At 50.1% G+C, this 21,537-nt stretch overlaps 3 protein-coding genes across 5 annotated transcripts; 1 reads left to right on the top strand and 2 right to left on the bottom strand.

Moving 5' to 3' along the window:
- Positions 1-832: 832 nt before the first annotated feature.
- Positions 833-4,499, bottom strand: STK16 (serine/threonine kinase 16). Of its 3 annotated transcripts, none has more exons than XM_082658692.1 (8): positions 4,467-4,499; positions 3,914-4,103; positions 2,884-3,103; positions 2,500-2,633; positions 2,188-2,308; positions 1,967-2,062; positions 1,439-1,560; positions 833-1,323 (listed from the first exon to the last, which is right to left on the bottom strand). In XM_082658692.1, exons 2-8 carry the CDS (start codon positions 3,997-3,999, stop codon positions 1,185-1,187), a joined length of 918 nt encoding a protein of 305 aa, XP_082514818.1. In that variant the 5' UTR covers positions 4,000-4,103; positions 4,467-4,499; the 3' UTR covers positions 833-1,184. The 3 variants fall into 3 exon arrangements, with proteins under 3 accessions (XP_082514818.1, XP_082514819.1, XP_082514820.1); XM_082658693.1 differs by lacking the exon at positions 4,467-4,499 and adding an exon at positions 4,398-4,429; XM_082658694.1 differs by lacking the exon at positions 1,967-2,062.
- A 74-nt stretch (positions 4,500-4,573) lies between these two features.
- GLB1L (galactosidase beta 1 like) lies at positions 4,574-16,026 on the top strand. Its single transcript, XM_082657627.1, has 17 exons — positions 4,574-4,761; positions 6,133-6,259; positions 6,436-6,602; positions 6,858-7,008; positions 7,498-7,558; positions 11,336-11,430; positions 11,530-11,704; positions 11,793-11,851; positions 11,955-12,076; positions 12,186-12,226; positions 12,424-12,542; positions 12,862-12,936; positions 13,056-13,145; positions 13,271-13,384; positions 13,673-13,804; positions 14,496-14,711; positions 14,876-16,026. Exons 2-17 carry the CDS (start codon positions 6,191-6,193, stop codon positions 15,137-15,139), a joined length of 1,950 nt encoding a protein of 649 aa, XP_082513753.1. The 5' UTR covers positions 4,574-4,761; positions 6,133-6,190; the 3' UTR covers positions 15,140-16,026.
- On the bottom strand, positions 15,453-21,473 carry ANKZF1 (ankyrin repeat and zinc finger peptidyl tRNA hydrolase 1; the record flags this gene model as incomplete). The annotated part of the gene is given in 19 exon segments (XM_082658261.1): positions 15,453-15,513; positions 15,515-15,537; positions 15,540-15,576; positions 15,804-15,889; positions 15,975-16,030; positions 16,033-16,162; positions 16,294-16,344; positions 16,346-16,406; positions 17,103-17,292; positions 17,485-17,583; positions 17,586-17,679; positions 17,683-17,712; positions 18,320-18,467; positions 18,561-18,673; positions 19,290-19,379; positions 19,383-19,483; positions 19,607-19,709; positions 19,932-20,044; positions 20,951-21,473. Coding segments are annotated over 19 exon segments (1,734 nt in total). The 5' UTR covers positions 21,099-21,473.
- Positions 21,474-21,537: the final 64 nt, after the last annotated feature.

The following is a 21,537-nucleotide window of genomic DNA, read 5'->3' on the forward strand; positions in this document are numbered from 1 at the left end:
TCTGGCCTCAGCCTCTGTGTTAGCTGGTGGGAGCCTCCTGCCAGGGCCCTGGGGAAAACTTCAACTTTGCTAATAGGCACCCTGGGACCCACACTGACGTCAGCAGTTGGGGGTGGGCACAGTGCGGGGAAGAAGCTTCAATCTCAGGAGCAGGAGATGCGAACCCTGCCCTTGCCTCCCCTCCCTGGTGATTCAGGAACACAGTGCCCTTCCCAGGGGAACAGCTTTCAAGCCCAGCAAGGGCAGGGCCCCTGTTTACTCAGCAGAGTAAGCAGGAAGTGGCAGCTGGATACTGCCACACCACACTGGCCTCATTAATCATTAACCATGTGTGAACTAGAACCATCTGGGAGAGATTCTGGGCCAAAATGGCTGCCACCTCCACTCCCCTTGCTCCCAGGCAGAGGCTAGAGACCAGTTACGTAGCTGTCCCAAAGACTCCTCAGGTGTCTCCACCCAGAAGCCGTTGCCTGGAAAACCAGCCGGGCTGCTCTGACTAAGCTACCCAGCCCTGAGAATGAAGAAATGAAAGTACGAATTGAGGGTGCTTAAGGCGGCCCTGGTCACAGTTCTTGGCATAGAAGCCAGCTCAAACCAGAGCATCTTGAAGTTTCTGAATAAGACAAGCTAGGAGAAGTATTGCCCACCACCAACCAGCCAGATCTAAGGTAGGCACACCTGCCTACGCACGTGGAATGATGAACTCACGCCATTCTTGATGCTACGCCACTTCCTCTTCTCTCCAGGCTCTCCCTTGGAAATGGCAACCAGACTTTCGGCCCCCTGCACCTCTTCTCTCACTCCAGGCACAATGAAACTAAGATCACACCAAGCTACTTTCACTTTATTCTTCTATTCATACATTTTCCTGCTCCCAGATTTGGAGGCAGATCATGATGTAAGCTCAGCAGTCCTGCTCAGAGCCTTTACCAGATTCTATCAGTTCCCCTTTCCCCATTCCCCACCCTCACCCACCACTACCCAGTCAGGCCCCCAGTCCAGTTGTTGCTCTTGGGCGTAAGGGAGCAGAATCAGAGACAGAAGACTGAGCTGACTGTCCCCACCCGCCAGCTGCCCCCAACTACAAGAAACTGTCCTGGTTAGAAGGGATGGAGATTCCACTAAGGGGTGGGAGCTTCTTCCCAAGGCACAGGGCCACCTTCTCAACATGGCCACTGGTTTGTTCAGATTTGGGTAGTGTGCTGGCTCTGAGCTGGGGGCTGCAGTGCCTCCAACTGACTCAGGAGGAAAGGAACATGAGGGCGCTGCTGCGGGTCCACAGTCATCATTAAGGTTAGCAGCTGCCGCAAGGCTGAAGAATGCCTGTAGAAGGAGGAAGGCAGGGTGATGAGGGCAGCCATCCCCTGTGCTACAGCTCCAGCCCCGCAAACGGCTGGGAGGAGTCTGAACTGCTTTTGCTGCCCCCTTCATTGCTCACCTGGGGCTCTGCGGGATGCTTAGTTGGTTCTGCACAGCAAGGGCCACACTGTCACCCTTCTGGAACACCATGTCATAAGGGCCTTCCCCAAACATCATGGCATATAGCACACAGCCTAGGGACTAAGCATAACTTGGTTATTCCTTGGAAGGGGACCAGTGTAGATGATATCGCTCCCCTTAATTCTGTAGTGAAAGGAAACTACAATATGCGGACTTCAGTCACATGACACCACCAGGGCCCAGAGAAACTGCGAGTTAGCTGGAGGCCTCTGCACCCTGTGCTTGGACACTGCCTTCAGCCCTGACAGTTAGCTGTACTCACCCTGTTCAAAGGGCAGGATTATACCACTTCCTGAGCAACTGAGTACAGTGTCAGTGACAGTTTCCAGGAAGAGAGTCGAGGGCGGATGAGGACATATGTGGTTCCTGGGGCCCCATGCGCTAGAAACCAAAGACCTGTTCTACTCCACAGTAGGTACAGAGCAGCACTCCTCCCCACCCAGATTCCCACCCACATCCTCCTCACCCAGACATCAGTCCGCTCATCGATGACACAGTGGCTCTGCACGGAAAAGAGCTCCGGGGCCCGGTAGGAGATGGTGCACCGCTGGGCTGCCCAGTCCTGGAACAGTGGCCCCAGAGCTCAAAAGTGGGGCACAGGTCATGGTCATGTGACCAAATTGGGGCACGCACCAGAAGGGGTTGAGGATGGGGAACAGGTAGGCAAAGGAACCTAGAGACTCTTACCTGGAGGGTCAGAGCCTGGCGGGAGCCCTCCACGTGGATGCATGCTTGACTCATGGAACCCAAGTCCATTAAAACTGGCTGCCCCTCATCTCCAAGCAAGATATTGGTGGGTTTCAGGTCCCTGCAGGAAAGTGGAAATGAACCATGAGCGTCCTTGGACAGGAAGGCTGGAATCCTGAGCGGGGGGGGGGGGGGGGGGGGGCGCAAAAGAATCATGGGGGCTGTTCTTTGGGAGGAGAGCAGAGACCTCTCATTTCTCTTGATGAGGCTCTTCCCTTCTGCCCAGCAGGTACACAGGAGCCTCCCACTGACCTGTGGGCATAACCCTTGGCATGAATAGCCTCCAGTCCTCTGCAGATACTCAGCAGCAGCTGAAGGATTTGCTCTTCAGTCAAGAAGTTGCCTTTGTCCTTCAGCTGTTCTATCTCGTCCCATAGCGTACCTCTCTGCAAAACAAGTTTCCCCACAGTTGATGTTTTTTTAGCCTCTGCTCCTTGAGCCTGAGTCCTTCCCCATGACAAAGCCTATCAACCATCTCACCACACACCCCACAGCCCCATCTGGGTTCCTTAAACCCCAAATCTGAAGTAGTCAAACCAGAACATGTTCTCTGCTTCCCAACGTGCTTGACCGCTCACACAGCCCTTGGCAGGTGGCTCTGTTGCAACCCCCTCCACAGCCAGGAGACTTTCTGACCTTGAAGAAGGGTAGCAGCAGCCAGGCCTCATGTTTAGTGCCTCGCTCCCTCAGACAATAAGCCACAAGGCGAAGGATGTTGGGGTGATGGAAGAGGCGATGCATGTCTGCTTCTCGTTGTGCCTCCTCCCGGTCCTGCTGCTCATGACACAGGATTCGCTTCAGGGCGTAGAACTGTCCATCATGTAACCCCTCCACTAGGTCCACATAGCTGAACCCACTGTGGGCCAAAGGGGTCAGTGAAGGACCACAGTCATTTCCCACACTGCTTGGACCCAGAGGAATTCCCTGGGGAGAAGGGTGGGGCGGGGTGGTGTCTTTCCCATTTAGTAGCAACCCTCCCAAGGTGTGACTCTAAAAAGAAGTCTGAAGATTATTATACTTTGAGCTCAAGACCAGGGACAGAGTCACCTTTTAGGTGCTATGATCTTTTTTTTTTTTTTTTTTTTTTTGCGGTACGCAGGCCTCTCACTGTTGTGGCCTCTCTGTTGAGGAGCACAGGCTCCGGATGCACAGGCTCAGCGGCCATGGCTCACGGGCCTAGCCGCTCCATGGCATGTGGGATCTTCCCGGACCGGGGCACAAACCCGTGTCCCCTGCATCGGCAGGCGGACTCTCAACCACTGCGCCACCAGGGAAGCCCCTAGGTGCTATGATCTTAATGCAGGGCTCTGCACATGACAGATGCTCCATAAATATTAAATAAATAACAGTCACCATTTATCAAGTGCTATGAACCAGGCCGTAGGGGAGACATTTGATATGCAGTATCTGGTTTAGTCCTCACAGCCCTACAAGTAAAGCATAATTAGCTCCAAAAGGCAGATGAAACTATGGCTTATCAAGGCCATACATGGTGAATCTAGGAAGCCTGGCTCCACAATCCACTTTCTTGACCACCACAGTAGCTGGGCTCTGTCAGGTGAATCAGAGGCTAGGCATAAAACTTTTGTGCCCCTATCATGTGCAGACTGCTGTCCTTCAAACACCATAACCCTAGGGACTAGTCAAATGATTTCCAAACACTCACCCCTCCCCCAGTTTCTGGACGAAGAGGTAGCGCTTATTGTCAATGATGACAGTTCCCCGAGAGCAGACACAAAGCGCGTGGCCCATAGTGTCTCAGTCATCCTCCTCAAGGACGGTCTGGGGCTGCCAAAGGGTTCGTCCAGGTTGAGGGGTCTCTTTCAGGCAAGTCGCTGGGGGTCCAGCGGATCATGCTGGAAGGAAAAGAACGGCAGGGTCGCTGGCCGGGCACAATCCAGAAAACCCCTAAAGTGGCAACATGGAGCGCTCAGGGCCACATCTCGGAACCTAGAAAAAACGGGCCCTGGCAACGCCGGCTCCAAGAAGGCTGGGGTCAGGTGCCTAAAAGCCTCAGGCCCCGCGGCGACTCCCAGGCCACTTTCTCCAACCCCCGCCCACCTTTAGGCGGCTCCCACTCCCACGCCCGTTGGGCTGCAAAGGCAGGTCATGGGGGGGTTCCGGGGGGGAGGTGCGAGGCCCGGACCCACCACTTGCAGAGCCCACCCCAGTCTCGGCGCGCTGAGCCCAGGGTGGGCCAGCCTGGACTCCCAACTCACCTGGCTTCGGCTGGAGGGAAGCGCCAGACACCGGAAACAGCGGTGACGTCATCAGCCCGCGCCTGTGTAACGGCCTGTAGTATGCTAGCAACCTCTGGGCACCCAGACGATGTGGGGGCGTGGAGTTGAGAGGCCCGGTGCTGGCTAGGCCTGCGGGAGGACGGGTCCCAGGACCCGAGTGAGGGTTCCACACCTGGCCTTCAGTACGGGTCAAGACGCAGGCACCTACGCCAAAGGGGAGCAAAGCCGGCCTCGGCCTGAGGGCCCCCAGGACCTCCATCTCCCAATGCCAGAGGTAGGGGGCGTCATATCTCCCGCGCACTGGGCAGCCAGCTACGGTCCAGCCCGAGGTGGATGCTGAGAGGGGCGGGTGCTGGCGGCCTGGACCCCTGGAGCTCTGATCAGTACAACCTTGAGGGCTCTGGCCTGTATCCCATTACCGTAGTCTCAGTGGTTAAGAGCTCAGGCTCTTGAACCAGTCTAGGGTCTGAATCCTGTCTTAATAGCCTATTAGCTGTGTGACCTGAACAAGTTACTTAACCTCTGGGAGGCTCACTTTCCTTCACTGTAAAATAGGTATAATAGTACCTAAGGTTAAGTGCATGAACTGTGAGGCCAGACTGCCTTGTTTAAATCCCAGCTCTACTAAACTAGTTGTGTGGCATTGAACAGGCTACTTAATATTTGTATCCTTCAATCTCCTCATCAGTAAAATGGAAATAATAATCATCTGCCTCATAGAGTTGTTTGGAGGTTAAATGAGAGGTAAAGTGCTTAGCACAGTATTTGACACATAGCTCTCAGCAGTGTCAATAAGCAGAAATTAATAATAATAATAATATTATCCTGGTCCTCACATCCCAGGCTTGGGACTGTGAAGGCAGGTGTAATGGAAATTCACAAATTCCCAAGCCTTGGAACCAGGCAGTTGTCCTCGACCTCTCTTGCCTAAGCAGGCAGGGATAAATTGGAAAGAGGTGCACATCCAAAGAAAATAGGATGGCCTAGATGTTCTCTTTTGTTGAAGCAGCAAAGGACTCTCCAGGAAAAAGATCCCTCTTGTAATCTGGTCCCCCCCCACCCCCTTTCCTCTGGTTTCCCTTGGTTCTGAACCTGTTTCTGACATTCATCTAGATTTAACCTGCTATGTGCCAGGCCCTGTGATAGAAGCAGAGGATTCAGGTTGGATGAGATTCTCCCCACCCTCAGGGGGCTCAGTGTAGTAGAGCACTGCTTCTCAATCTTTATTTATTTGGCTGCGCTGGTCTTAGTTGCGGCATGTGGGCTCCTAGTTGTGGCATCTGGGCTCTTAGTTGTGGCATGTGGGATCTAGTGCACTGGGAGTACAGAGTCTTACCCACTGGACCACCAGGGAAATCCCTGCTTCTCAATCTTGAGTTTGCTTAGGAGCACCTGGAAAACTTGTCAAAATACAAAATCTGATTCTATAGGTTTGAGGTAGGATCTGAGACTCTGCATTTCTAACAAGCTCCCAGGTGATGCTGGTGAAGCTGGCTCATGAACTGCACTTTGAGTAGCAAGATGTAGAGGATTTTACAAACTAGTAGAATCGTGGGTAGCTGCAGGCTGTAGACAAAGTCCAGACTAATTCGCCTGGCAACTTGAGGTGGTCTCCGCCCACTTGCTCGCTGAGGTTCCCTCCCAGGAATCCGCCACGTGACGGTCGGACCACCGTCTCTGACTAGAAGAGCCCCGAAAGCGCCATGGCTCCCCAGAAGCTGCTCTGCCTTCCCTCCCTGCTGCTGCTACTCCTGACGCGGCTGCTGCCCCAGGTAGGATGAGTATCAAACCACCCGGCTGGGTGCGGGGAGACGGGATCAGATATGGCGGAGGAGAGAACGAAAGTGAAAACAACAGAATACTGGGAAGGGCTAGTTCCATCTCTGCTCTTGGCAGACGCTGACCCCCGACTCCAGACCACTGCTGAGCACCGTCTCTCCCCTTGCAGGCAGACACTCGGTCGTTTGTAGTGGATCGGGATCATGACAGATTCCTCCTGGACGGGGCCCCGTTCCGCTACGTGTCTGGCAGCCTGCACTACTTTCGGGTACCACGGGTGCTTTGGGCAGACCGGCTTTTCAAGATGCGAATGAGTGGCCTCAACGCCGTACAGTTGTAAGAAGTGCTCCCGAGAGTCATGGAAGGGTGGGATTTACTCTTCCTACCACCCCCTTAAGAAGGGGATCAGGACAGGAAGACTGGCTGTGTATGAGAGAGGTTCTAGCTCCAGGGCCTCCCAGCCAAGGGTGGGAAAGGGTGGGCCAGGACCTCCTTCCAACAGCTTCCTGGAGATTCCCTGCAAGGCCTGAGCCCATAGGCCTCCGCGGCATCTCCCTGCCTTGGGCCCTTGTTAACCTCTTCCTTTCTCAGTTATGTGCCCTGGAACTACCACGAGCCAGAGCCTGGGGTCTATAACTTTAATGCCAGCCGTGACCTCTTTGCATTTCTGAAAGAGGCAACTTTAGCAAACCTGTTGGTCATACTGAGACCAGGACCTTACATCTGTGCAGAGTGGGAGATGGTGAGTTAGTGGGAGAATGAATAGAAGCAAAGCCTCCCAAGTGCAGTTCCCAGACTACTCGCATCTGCCCCCACTCTAGGGTCACTTCCATCACTATACTCAACTTCCTCCCTTCTTACCTCCCCTACTCCACTCCCAGACAACAAAGCCCAGTCACTTTTTTTTTTTTTGGCTGCCTTGGGGCTTTGTTGCTGCACGGGCTTTCTCTAGTTGCAGTGAGCGGGGCTACTTTTCTTTGTGGTGTGTGGGCTTCTCATTGCAATGGCTTCTCTTGTTGTGGAGCACGGGCTCTAGGCGCGCAGGCTTCAGTGGTTGTGGCATGCGGGCTCAGTAGTTGTGGTGCACGGGCTTAGTTGCTCTGCAGCATGTGGGATCTTCACGGACCAGGGCTCAAACCCATGTCACCTGCATTGGCAGGCAGATTCTTAACCACTGCGCCACCAGGGAAGTCCCCCACTCACTTCTCTGTTGTCTTTATGTTTGTCTCAGGGGGGTCTCCCAGCCTGGTTGCTTCGAAAACCTAAAATTCGTCTGAGAACTTCAGATCCAGGTGAGTTGAGAAAAAAAGACTTGACACAGAAAAAAGCGAAGGACAACAACAAAATGGGTCATTTGAGTGCCCAAAACGGAGATCATTCATTCAAATATTTCGTGTTTTCATCATGCCCAGCAGAATGCTAGGAACTGGGGGACCAGACAGACCCAGTCTGGAAGAAACATTAATTTTAAAAAACCCCAAACTTATAAGATTATTTAAAAATACTACACAAGAAAATAGACAAGGAGTTGAGATAGTGAATAACAGGGCCTCTTTTAGGTAGGAAGGCCAGAAAAGGCTTTCCTGAGAAGATGACATTTCAGTTACTCTAGGAAAGGGAAAACACCGGTCATATGAAGAGTGAGGTGAGAACGACCAGGTAGAAGGAATGATGTATTTTTTTTTAATTAATTAATTCATTTATTTTTGGCCGCGCCTCAGGGCTTGTAGGATCTTAGTTCCCAGACCAGGGATTGAATGGCCCTCGGCAGTGAAAGTGCGAAGTCCTAACCACTGGACCGCCAGGGAGTTCCCGGATATGGTATCTTTTAAGGCCCAGAGATAGGAAAGATCATGGCATGGTTGAGGCCAGCATGGCTGGAGCACAGTGGGTGAGGGAGAGTAGTATGACAAGAAATTGTAGATAGATAGGGACTGTTAATGCAGGATCTTACAGACCACTGTAAGGAGTTTGCATTTTATTATAAGCACAGTAGAAAGTCATTGAAAGAGTTTAACCAGAATTATCTGATTTGTTTTTAGATTATGTTAGCCTGGATGTGGAAAATGGATTGAGGGGAGCAAGGGTCGAGGTGGAGAGACTTAACTGGGGGACTATGATTGTAGCTGAGGAGAGAGATGATGACTCCTGGACTGTGATAGTGGTGGAAATAGAAAGAAGAGAGCAGGACTGAGCTATAGGTTGGAGATAAAAGTCACCAGGACTCTATTGACAGATTTTGATGAGAGGGGGAGGGGTGGGGCCAGTGTGGGTAGGATGAGGAAAGAAAGGAATCAAGTTTCTGGCCAGTCAAGATGGTGGTGCCATTTACTGACTTAGGGACGACAGAGAAGACAAGGGGTGGCAAAAGAGCAACTTTAGGGGAAGAAATAATGGTTCTGTTCTGGTCATGTTAAATTTTTATCACTCAAGGGAGGATATTAAGTAAGCAATAGGATGTGTGAATGTGGAGCTTAGGAGTAGGTCTGAGCTAGAGGTATAAATTTGGGAGTCATCGGTGTAAGGATGGCATTTAAATCCATGCGTACTGAGACATCACCTAGGGAAAGAGCATGAAAAAGAAAAGATGAGATGCCCAATATTTCAAGGCGTTCGGATTTCATTTCAGGTGCAAGTAGGAAGTCATTAGAGCAGGGAATAATTCTATCTGCTTTACACCTTTTAAAAAGTTTACTGTTTTAAAAAGGTCAAAATTCCTTATATCTGCTGGGGACTCTCCAGGTGCTGTTTCACTTCTTAGGGTGCTGGAGAGCTTTATGCCACTTATAGCATTTCTGAAACTCAATTGACTATGAAATACATTTAAAATGATAAAGTATTGATGGAAAAGCAACATGCAGTCTGTTTTTCTCAAGAAAACCAGTGACCTCTTCATTGCTGAATCCATGGTGATGTCTCAGATCTTATCCCCCTGGACCAGTCAGCAGCATTCAGCCCAGTTGATCACTTTGTCCTGTGAAATACTCTTCTCACCGTTTCCATGATACCACACTTATTTGGTCCCTGCCCCTCCCCCTACAATCGTTCCGACCACTCCTTCTCAGTCTCTTACTGATCCTTCTCCATTTCCCTTTCCACTAAATGCTGGGGTGTGTCAGGGCTCAGTCCTTGGACACTTCTCTTTTCCATATATATTTACTTCCTTTATGATCTCATTCATTTGCGTGGCTTTAAATTCCATCTGATAGCTAATGATTCTGAAATATATATCTCCAGTCAGGACCTTCCCTTGGCTTCCAAAACCATATATCCAACTGCCTACTTGACTTCTGCATTTGGAGGTCTAAAAGGCACACTGATACAACTAAGTTCCCTCCAAACCAGCTATTCATACACTCTCCCTGTCTCAGTTAATGGCAAGTCCATTTTCCAATTCATCGGGCTAAACACTGTGGTGGAATTTTTCACACCTGTCTTTCTCTCAGGCCCCTCATTCAGTCCGTCAGAAAATCCTGTCAGCTTCACCCTCAAAATATATTGAATTCAATTACTTTTCATTGCCACCACCCTGGTCCAAACCACCTCTCTCAGCTGGATTACTTTAATACCTTCCTAACTGGTTTCCCTTCTTTGCCCCTCCCCCATGTAGTCTATTCTTAATTCAGCAGTCAGTGTGATCCTCTTAAAATATAAGTTTAAATATATATTTTAGATCATGTCATTTCTCTGTCTAAACCTCTCCAACAGGTTCTCAACTCATTCAGAATACGAACCATGGATTCCTTAAAATGGCCTATTAGGTCCTACCTAATTGGCCCAGTCACCTCCCTGACATCCACTCTTCTCCCCATTGTTCATGCTGGCTTCTCTGCTGTTCCTGTCTTGAGGCCTTTGCACGTGGTACTGCCTCTATCTTCCTGCAGAATGACCTCGCTGACGCCTTCCCTGGGCCACCCTCTAAAATTTAAACTCCCTTCACCCCACCATTTTATATCCTCCTTCCCTGCTTAATTTTTTCTCCTTGACATTAACACACTACATATTTTACCTGATTATTTAATTCACTGCCTCCCTCACTGGAAAGGAAATTCCGCAAGGACAGAGATCTTTGTCCATTTTGTTCCCTTCTGTATCCCTAACACCTAGAACACTGCTTAGTGCATAGTGAGCACCCATAAATACCTGTTGAGTGAGAGTTAATGTATGCTTGGATTAAAGGAGGCAAAACCACCTGGGCCTCCTTTATACAGAACACAAAATGTAAAGGAATTAAATGTTTTAAGAATATAAAAATACCCTCTAAAATATCTTTCGTTGACTCCACCTTTGAGAGTCCGCTATCTGCTAAGCATTGTCCTCAATGACAGGGATGCAGCAAATGAACCTGACAGACAAGGTTCCTGCTCACTAGTGGGGGAGACCAACGGGAAACAATTACAGAAATAAATGCTTAATTATAATTTGTTAAGCACTCGAAAGGGAAGTATGAGGTGATGTGAGAGTGTGTAACAGGGGGATCTACCCTCATCTAGGATATCAGAGGTTTCCTTGGGGAAGTGAAATTTAAGACCTGAAGCCTGAGTTGGAGTTGCTTAGGTAAGGAGGCAGAGGTCATGCATGAGTCTTCTGAGGGTGAGTCAACAGAAATCACCAATAGGAGTTGAGAATTTAAGGCATGATACCTAATATCATCTTTCATTTGATGACTTAAATCTCCTGGACTGTCAGTTACATCAGGGTGCAGGTCAGACATTCTACACTTTTGTAAACTCCCATGCTACTTCACGGCAATCTCAAGTATATATGATTACATAATAACAGCTCCATTTGATGTGTTTTAACATTTTTCTTACATTTAAAAAATGAATTTACAAGAAATACTGCTTTGTTTCCTATGCTCAAATTTCATTGCCATGCAACTATACAAGTGCTTAGGGTTCAGAGGTTCTCCTGACAAGTCACTGCTTCCCAGACACAGCTGTGGACAAGTGGGATGCAAAGTGCAGCCCAGAGTTCAGGTAGCACTGAAGTTGCTAGCACTGAGGCTAGGGGTGGGGGCTGCAGAGGTGGTGGTGCCCTGATGAACAGAGCACTGCCCCTTCCTTTAGACTTCCTTGCCGCAGTGGACTCCTGGTTCAAGGTCTTGCTGCCCAAGATACATCCATGGCTCTACCACAATGGGGGCAACATCATTAGCATTCAGGTACAAGTGGAAAGTTGACTTGGGCTAGGGGAAGGAGGTGCCGGTGTCCTTAATTTCTTCACCTCATAGCTGACCTCCACTTTTCCTTTCCCCTGGCAGGTGGAGAATGAATACGGTAGCTACGGGGCCTGCGACATGAGCTACATGAGACACCTGGCTGGGCTCTTCCGTGCACTGCTTGGAGACAAGATCTTGCTCTTCACCACAGATGGCCCTGAAGGCCTCAAATGTGGCTCCCTCCAGGGACTCTATACCACTATAGATTTTGGCCCAGGTCTCCTGGGCAAGGGTTCGGAGTGAAGTCTGGGGAAGGGGCACCTGTTCCATGTTGCTCATCTTTCACCTTTGCCTCCTTTCTGCAGCTGACAACATGACCAAAATCTTTGCCCTACTTCGGAAGTATGAACCCCGTGGGCCATTGGTGAGGAGCCAGAGGGGAGGGCAATCAAAGCAGGTGTCAGCGTGGGAAATGGGTTGGGCTCGGTTCCCATCTGGCTCACAGCTCCTTTCACTTCATGCTGTAGGTGAACTCTGAGTACTACACAGGCTGGCTGGATTACTGGGGCCAGAATCGCTCCACACGCTCCGTACCAGCTGTAACCAAAGGACTAGAGAACATGCTGAAGCTGGGAGCCAGCGTGAACATGTAACTGGAGACGCCGGGGCCAGCATGACTCTGTAACTGGGTGCTGGGGATGAAGGTTAAGATTCAGTGGGTCAGCTTTTACCTTTCCCCCTGCTCTCCCCCACTTTAGGTACATGTTCCATGGAGGTACCAACTTTGGATACTGGAATGGTGAGTCCAGATGGTCCCTGGGGTGGCAGCAGGGAGGCAGCAAGGAATTAGAATCTGCGGGCTGCACGGATTAGGATGCTAGAAGCTGGATATGGCCACTGCTGCCCCTGCTGATAGCAAAATTCTCTGCATGCATTTCTTTGCTTAGTCCCTATCACCTGAAAGATATATTGAATTAATTAAATTGGTTTGACCAGGTGCTGATGAGAAGGGACGCTTTCTTCCAATTACTACCAGCTACGACTACGATGCACCCATATCTGAAGCAGGGGACCCCACACCTAAGCTTTTTGCTATTCGAAATGTCATCAGCAAGGTGCCCCACCACTTCATTAAGCACCGAAAGCTTTTATTAATTTGGGGGGAGGGAGTACCCAAATTGTTTGTAAAGGGATCCCATAAATCAGTGGTTGTTGTCTGGGCCAGAGAGCCCTCTGAGCACCCTATGGCAGCATTTCTCACCCACCCAAATGGGATTCCCTGGGGAGATACACACAAATATATGTAAAATTACAGAACCTTCATGACCCCTGAAGCCCTTCCCTGGACCCCCAGTTAAGAACCCTGCACTAGGGTCTTGGAATAGGGGTTCTTTGTGTGGTTTTCCTATGGTTCCTGAGAGAATTTGGTCTCAGTTCCAGGAAGTTCCCTTGGGACCTTTACCTCCCCCCAGCCCCAAGATGAAGCTTGGACCTTTGAGCCTACACCTGGTAAGCTTCTCTCCATTACTCTCTAATTCTACCCCTTTATTCTCTAAATAGCCCAGCCTGTCCTACCCTCTATTCTGAAAGTTCCCTCATATTCTGATACTTTCCCCTTATTCTAACAGGATGGGAATTTGCTGGCTTTCCTAGACTTCCTATGTCCCCAAGGGCCCATCCATTCAATCCTGCCAATGACCTTTGAGGCTGTCAACCAGGTAAAGCATAATCCCCCATCTGGTGGTTATGGCAACAGCTATACCGGGTGTTCCCTCAGCTATGCATCTTCCCCACAGTATCCTTTCTTATCTCTCAGCTTATAAACTTATTCTTACACACCCAGGACCATGGGTATATGTTGTACCGGACCTATCTGATCCATACTGTTTCTGAGCCAGCACAATTCTGGGTGCCAAACAATGGAGTCCATGACCGTGCCTACGTGATGGTGGATGGGGTGAGAACCTAATACCAGGCTATCTCTGAGCCCATTTCCTCTCCTCCCCAGCACACTTTAGTCTTAAATTTCCCATATCTACCTTTTCCCACTGCCTGCTCACATTTGAGGGGATAAGCTGGGATGAGGAAGAGTTTGACTAAGGATAAGGTTCCATTATGAATGGATAAGTGACAGAAGGGCTACATTCTCTTTGCCCTCTAAATCAGTGTCCTTATGTGGCTTCCTGTGTGATGGCCACAGGCTAGATGCTGAGCTCCTCCCTTTCACAGATACTCTTATCCACAGGTGTTTCAGGGTGTTTTGGAACGAAACATGAAACACAACCTATTTTTGACGGGCAAAAAGGGGGCCAAACTGGATGTCTTGCTGGAGAACATGGGGAGGCTCAGTTTCGGGTCTAACAGCAGTGACTTCAAGGTGAGCTAGCTATGCCCACTCCCTTGCCCCCATACTCTTTTTTTTTTAATTTCATTTTTTAAATTATTTATTTACTTATTTGGCTGCGCCAGGCCTTACGTGCTGCACGTGGGATCTTTGTTGCAGCACATGGCATCTTTTTTAGTTGCAGCATGCAGAATCTTTAGTTGTGGCATGCAGGATCCAGTTCCCTGACCAGGGATTGAACCCAGGCCCCCTGCATTGGGAGCGCAGTGTCTTAACCACTGGACCACCAAGGAATTCCCACCCCCCAATATTCTTATTGACCGAACACCCTTGGAAAGATAGGGGCCTAATAGAAGATAAACAAGAGCTATGTCCTGGGCTTCCCTGGTGGCGCAGTGGTTGAGAGTCTGCCTGCCAATGCAGGGGACGTGGGTTTGTGCCCCGGTCCGGAAAGATCCCACATGCAGTGGAGCAGCTGGGCCCGTGAGCCATGGCCGCTGAGCCTGCGCGTCCGGAGCCTGTGCTCTGCAACGGGAGAGGCCACAACAGTGAGAGGCCCGTGTACCATAAAAAAAAAAAAAAGTTATGTCCTTAGGGCTTAGGCAGCAAAGTAGCAGCTTGTGGGGATCTGGACATGGCCACTAGTTGCATCCCAGGGCTTGAGTAGGGATACTTTGGCCTTAGAACTTAGAGAATGATGAATTTTCATTTGCCTTCTTCACAGGGCCTATTGGAGCCACCAATTCTGGGGCAAACGGTCCTTACCCAGTGGCTGATGTTCCCTCTGAAAGTTGATAATCTTGTAAAGTGGCGGTTTCCCAACCAGTTGCTGAAAAGCTCACATCCTCAAACTCCCTCTGGCCCCACCTTCTACTCTACAACCTTCCCAATTTTAGACTCAGGCGGGGACACATTTCTCTTTCTACCTGGATGGACCAAGGTATTGCTGACAGTGAGGGTGGGGCTGGGGAGTAGGGTGGTAAGAGAGGAAAATCTTGGAAGGAGGGAGAGCAGAAATTATTTCTCTGATTAGAAACCCCAAAGGGGACAATTCTACCCCTTTGAGAGCTGATCCTTTATATTCCTCTCCTTCCTCCTCCCCAGGGCCAAGTCTGGATCAATGGGTTTAACCTGGGCCGCTACTGGACAAAGAGGGGGCCACAACAGACCCTCTACGTGCCAAGACCCCTGCTGTTTCCTAGGGGAGCCCTCAACAAAATCACATTGCTGGAGCTAGAAAATGTGCCTCTTCGGCCCCAAATCCAATTCCTGGATAGGCCTATCCTCAATGCCACTGTGCATAAGACACACATCTGTTCCCTCTCAGCTGAAAGTGCCTCTGAACCAATGGAGTTAAGTGGGCACTGAAAGAAAGGTAACCCTTGGACCTGGGACATGTAGTGGGCAGGATCCCTTGGTGCTAGTCATGGTGACCGTAAGGAAACAAAGGCCACAGGTCTGAATGTAAGTACAAGTGCAGTTTCCTTGCCAAACTTCATTGTGATTAAAATTCAAGAGCCAGTACCAGCTCCACACACCTCTATGGCCCTGGTTCCTGAATGTCCCTCACCTCAATCTTCCAAATACTCTCTGGTTTCGTGGGGAAGAAGAAACCAGAGGGGGCCAGTGTGTATGTGCCCTCTCAGAGCCTAGAGTTGGCCCCAGGTGGAGCTGTAAGAGATCAGGAAGAGGGCTTCCCAGCCCGACAGCGATGATCCTGGAGGCAGCGTGTGGAGAGGAAAGAAGTCAAAGTAGTGAAAGGGAATATGAGGCCTTGGAGGGATGTCCCACAGCTCCAGTGGCGTCTGAACAAGAGGAAGAAAAATGGCTGGAGAGGTGTCCCAGAAACTTTCTAATCCAAGCCTTCCCTGTCCCTCCTCCTGCCACTTCTGTTTTTATTCCAAAGGTTCCCAGAGCATCTCAAATCCCCTCAACAGCCTTTCTGAACACTGAGCGGGCACGCATTCTACTTGTCCAGAATGGCCTCTAACTCATCACAACCTACCCACTCACGCCCACCCCCTCTACGTACCGAACACTGATGATGGCAGGGTCAGGGACCTGAGGGGTAGGGGCTCCCAAACGGGCAGCTAGTCGGTGCTCTGCAGCCAGAGCTCCCTGAGGGGAAGAGAAGTTGTGTTAAGGACAAGGCCCCAGTGGTGGAGAGGGTACCCAAGAAGTGACACTGCACACGGGATCAGACCTCTAAGGAAGTGTTGCTGGGGAGGAAAGAACCTCCAGCCTCGCCTTCTCTCAGTCGCTGAGGGCAGCAAATCTCCGCTGCTCTCCTTGCTCCCACTGCTGCTCCTGCCGGTGCCGCCGGGCTGCCTTCCGCTCCCTTTTCCGAATGGCCTGCCGCGCCTCCATTTCTGCTGTCAGTGGCCCTGGCACCTGGAGGATTTCCAGGAAGGTATAAGGTAAGACCTATACAAACTATCCTTGGTAAAACTGCAAGAAAATAGAAAAGACCTAGCCAGGATCTCTGATGCCTTCCCACTCTGCTGCTTCCTCTTCCAGCTGACCTGAGCTTTGCTGTAATCATAAGCATCTGGATTCTTCTCCATGAAGCTCCGGGAACTCATCACGTGTTGATTTGTCAGCTGCAACCGTGTACGGTGGCCGGGTCCGGGAGTCCCTAGGTGCGAAAACCCCAAAAATGAGTTCAACATCACCTGCCTCCGGCTCCTCCCAACATCACCCAAGCAGACCAGGGGAAACACTGCCAAGTAGCTGGTGCCAAGATCATCGTCAGGAGGGGCCGGCACGAGGGCCTGTAAGAATGTACAGAGAGAAAATCCAGATCACTTGAAATAAAAGTGTTTGTATTTTGTCACCCAAGATAAAGTAGCCCATCAAGAGCTGAAGCCATTAGTATCACATGCAGAGATGCGGCTCGCAGCCCAGACAAGCACAGGCCCAGAAGAAGCTATGCAGGGACAAGAGTCCTTGGACATTCCCATGACAGCCTTAGGGTGGTGCACAACAGAGGAAAGCACGAGCAGTGACAGCCGTGCAGGCCAACAGTCTGCAGCGAGGCAAGCAGCCCTTAGCCCAAAACCAGAGCATCCAAGAAGACATAAATTATGTAAGATCCACACAACACACATTCAAGCATCGACTTCATGCTAAGACTTTTCAAAGTACTAGAGAGAACGTCAGTGAACAAAAGAGACGATAGATTTGAAAAGTCACAAAACGTGTAATTGCTACCACATACCCCACACTATAAACAGACCTGTGTGTGTGTGTGTGTAGTATGTAAGGGTTTACCTATAAATAGGGAAGTGAATAAGTTATGACAGTAGGGGATTTGCCACTGCAGTTCTAGGACAGACCCCGAGAGAGATTTGACAATTGCCAGATGGTGCTCAAACCCTGTTTGGGAGCTTCCGCATTCCGCCCGAGTGCCTCATTTTCATCACTGCGGACCTTTCTTTCTTCCTCAATGGCCTTCCTTCCTCTCATTGTCTTCCAGTTTGTCTGAGGTAAATCCAACCTGACTGTCTCCCGGGGGTGTTCTTCTGCCATAAAACAAAAGATGGTTCTCAAATTTAGCTGAGGAGAAGTCAGCCCAGATTTCTCTCAATGAAGATGCCATCGGACTGCAGTACGAGGGCTAGAAAATCATCTGGGTGCACAAATGAGAAGCCGAGGCTTGGGCCGGGAGGTTCGGGAAGGTCTAGGGAGTCTGGGGATCTGGACAGAAGGCTCACCGTGGACATGCGAGGTGGTCAGCTTATGGAGCACACGCTGTAGCTCTTGGAAGGTGGGTCTGCGGGTAGCGAGGGGGATATCCCAAAGTCGGGGATCCCACGTTGCAGGGGAGCCTCATGGCCTCCAAAGAACAAGGACCGGCCAGAGCGGGGTGCACGCATCAGTATCGTCCCAGCCTTCTCCAGCACCTTAGCCTAGTCTGGCCCTGCCAGCAGGTCACGAACATCCTAGAGAAGAAAGTAACTCAGCCCTGCATCTCTTCACTTGCGACTTTTAAATCTCCAACCAAAACATGACCCACAGATCATGTGTAGGGAGTGGGAGGCAGAAGATAATGGAGAGGGCTTTCCTGGTGGCACAGTGGTTAAGAATCCACTTGCCAATGCAGGGGACACGGGTTTGAGCCCTGGTCTGGCAAGATCCCACATGCCGCGGAGCAACTAAGCCCGTGCACCACAACTACTGAGGCTGCACTCTAGAGCCCTCGTGCCACAACTACTGAAGCCCATATGCCTAGAGCCCATGTTCTGAAACGAGAAGCCACTGCAATGAGAAGCCCGCGTACCGCAACGAAGAGTAGTCCCCACTCGCCGCAACTAGAGAAAGCCCGTGTGCAGCAATGAAGACCCAATGCAGCCAAAAAGAAAGAAAGAAGATAATGGAGGGAGAATGACAGGACTAAGAATCCTGGGCATTCACCCCATTCTACCTTCATCTACCCAAAAATAACCAAGACGGAGGATACAGGAGCCAGCCTCCCTACTGTGACATTTAATCAGTTGAGAGGGAAAAAGTGTAGATTAGAGGAGCACCAGATCTGGACACTTAACTCACCTTATATAGCATGTCTTCACTGTAGCGCCTCAGGTTGGCTCCAGCAGAGCGGGAAGCTGCACCCCAGGCATCCCGAAGCCCCTGGGCCGTGCCCCACTTGGCCCGCACTGTGTAACAGTAAAAGGTTTTGTGTGTCAACGCTTCTTGTCTGTAGACAGCACAGACTCAGTACTGGAAACCAGCTGGTACTCCCAGGCTACCAGGATCCATTCCATCCTTACCCCATGCAGCACCCTCTCACCCTTGGAAAACAGCACCAGCAAAGTGCCCAGCGGCAGCCATGAGCACCACGCAGTCCCTGGGACCTCCGCTTTTCAGGTTTTGTAGCAGCACTTCTGCTGCTTCTGGGGGCACCTGGATGACGGAGGAGCAGCACGAACATATCTGTGGCACTTACTGACAGCAAGAAATAAGTGCCAATGCTAAGTGCTTCACATGCATCATCTCTTTTAATACAACTTATTTGTCTCCATTTTACAAATAAGAAAATTTGAGGGCTTCCCTGGTGGTTGAGAGTCCGCCTGCCGATGCGGGGGACACGGGTTTGTGCCCCGGTCCGGGAAGATCCCACGTGCTGTGGAGCGGCTGGGCCCGTGAGCCATGGCCGCTGAGCCTGCGCGTCCGGAGCCTGCGCGTCCGGAGCCTGTGCTCCGCAACTGGAGAGGCCACAACAGTGAGAGACCCACGTACCGCAAAAAAAAAAAAGAAAATTTGAGGCTTGTGGAGGTAGTCAAGGTCAAGTGGTAGAACCATAATTCAAACCTAGATTGGTCTATTTCCAAACTTAATTCCATTACACTTGACCCTTCTAAGAGTCAAGCCTGTTCAATCCAAGACTGTGCTGTCAAGTGTGATACCCACCCCCAACAGGAAAGAAGGAAAGAATTGAGACACGGACTGTGCTGAGGGAAAGTCTAGGCTGAGTATACAGAAGGCTGGAGTTGACCACACGACCTGTGCAGGCACTTGCCTGGCGAGGGCCTAGGACACAGCAATAGGCATCAAGAAACTGGCCCTGGGCATTCTGGAAAAGAACCCGATGCGGGTGGAAGCCTCGGGGTCAGTCAGGCTTCTCAAACTCAGCCCTCTCCTCATCCAGTATCTGCAAGTCCTCCTCACTGGCTGAGTCCGAGTCTTCTGATCCTGAGATGCTGGAAAGATCTCCTGAGAACAACATGAGATACGCAAGTTTGGTGCCCCATCTTTGACCTTTCCTCAAGCTCCTAAACTAGGGTCTTTCTCCATCCCCATGACCTATCCGCACACAGGTCTCCCAACAGTCATCACCTGTGGAGCTCTGCTTTTCAAAGTCCAGGGCAGACCGGAGAGGCTTGTCCTTGAGATGCTGCTTTAGGTTAAACCGATGCCAGTCAAGCTTATAATGTTCCCTCTAGCAGGAGGCAAAAAAGGAAGCACAGTGTGGAAGCATGGCCCAGCCTGGCCTTTTATGGTATCCAAGACCTCTAACAGAACTCCAGGAAGTATGACCAGGTAACACTAACTTTCTTAGTTAAAACATGGAACTTTATTCATTAAAGACAAAATGTCTACCTCTCCCCACCCACCATTACACCTTTGCTTCCACCATTTAGCTCTGTACCTGGTCTTTTACCTGTTCCTGGTGGTTCTGGAAGGTCTGGTCACAGGTTGAACGAAACAACTTCTCTGAAATATCCAGAGGACCCTGGAGTGGTTTTCTTTCTGGGCTTATTCTCTCCCCTGAACCTAAATAAGGGGAGGGTAAACAGAGGTAGAAAAGGAGCCCAAATCCACAGTATCTAGGACTACATTCAGTGTCTGATATACAAAGCAGAGGAGGATACAAAAAGAGATGGCACGTCCTTGCCTGCAAGGAATTTACAATCTAGTAATAATGAAGCGAATAGCACAACAATCACCTTATACAATAAATATGCTTCTGAAAAGATGTACGTAAAATAAATATAAATCAAACATTGTATGTAAATTAACCAAAGGGATTGTTTAGAGAAATCCTAGAAAATGATTTCTGGTAAAGTTAAAATTCTTTTTAACTGTGCAAAAGTCACTTCCCAAATGCCACTTTTTTAGCTTATATTTCCAATTACAGTGTGCAGTTTGTTTTTTAAAAAGGTACAAGAGAAACAGCCAAACTAAAGCTGTATGAAACCAAGAGTAAGTTGTTTTATATTCAGCAAGAAGGAATGACTTGATTGGAATAGTTAAATTTGGACTATGTCAAGGAATTTTGAAGTGTTTTTGCAGGCAGTGGTGGTAACGTGATGAGGCATAAACAATGGCAAGAGACTTGTTTGGAGACAATTCAGGAGCCTGTTCTGGAAATCCAGAGATCGAGTGAATTCTTTTTTTTTTTTGACCAAAATATAGATTTTAATTTTACACGTACAAATGTTGCCTTAAATTCATAACAGTTAAGAAACATATACACAAACTTCAGCTTAAAAGGAAAAGTAAAAAACAAACACTCTGCAGTTGGGGTTTGATAAATTTTATCCAGTAGAAGGAAATGTCAACAAGGGCTCCTAAGCTGGGAAACACCAATAAAAAATGTGTTCCCTGAAGGAGCAATAAGCTCCCTTTAAAAAGTCCTGTCACGTCCCTCACGGGTCCACCCCAAACCTTCCCAGATACCTGGACAGGAAACCTGCAGAGCCTGGGCCAGAGCCTCCCCGGGAGCGTGGCTCACCAGGCGCAGGCCCTGAAGGACCGGAGTATCCGCCTTGAGGTCAAACAGGGAGACCGACACAGAAGCCTGGGCTGCAGCTGGAGTCGGCGACATGGCTGAGCAGAAAGGCGGTTAAGAAACAGAGCTCCCCAAAGCAAGATCCTATGCCGCGTCTCCCGCCAGCATGACTTGGTCTCCCCCACGCCGCAAGGCACCACGGCCCTCGCCCTGGTGACAGGGGTTAATACGTGACCCCAGCCCGCTTTCTCACACCACCCAGTCTCGGACCACACAAGAGTGAAATGGGGCGCATTCAGCAACCAAATCCAGTCCAACAGAATTAAAATCACTGAGGTTCATTAACCAACCGCTCCTCATTACCCGTGCGACGACCTCCAGCAGTGACTAAACCGCGTGAACTCGTCCCCGCCCTCAGAAGCTGCCCCAAAGGTCCCGGGGAGCCGAGTGACACGGCCGCCTACAGTTCGAAGCACGGATTTCTGCAAAAAGCACAACAATCTCGTCACTACGGGGCAGCAAAGAGGACAAAAGG

Source organism: Grampus griseus (assembly GCF_964374135.1).
Source record: "Grampus griseus genome assembly, chromosome: 7".
Lineage (NCBI taxonomy): Eukaryota > Metazoa > Chordata > Mammalia > Artiodactyla > Delphinidae > Grampus > Grampus griseus.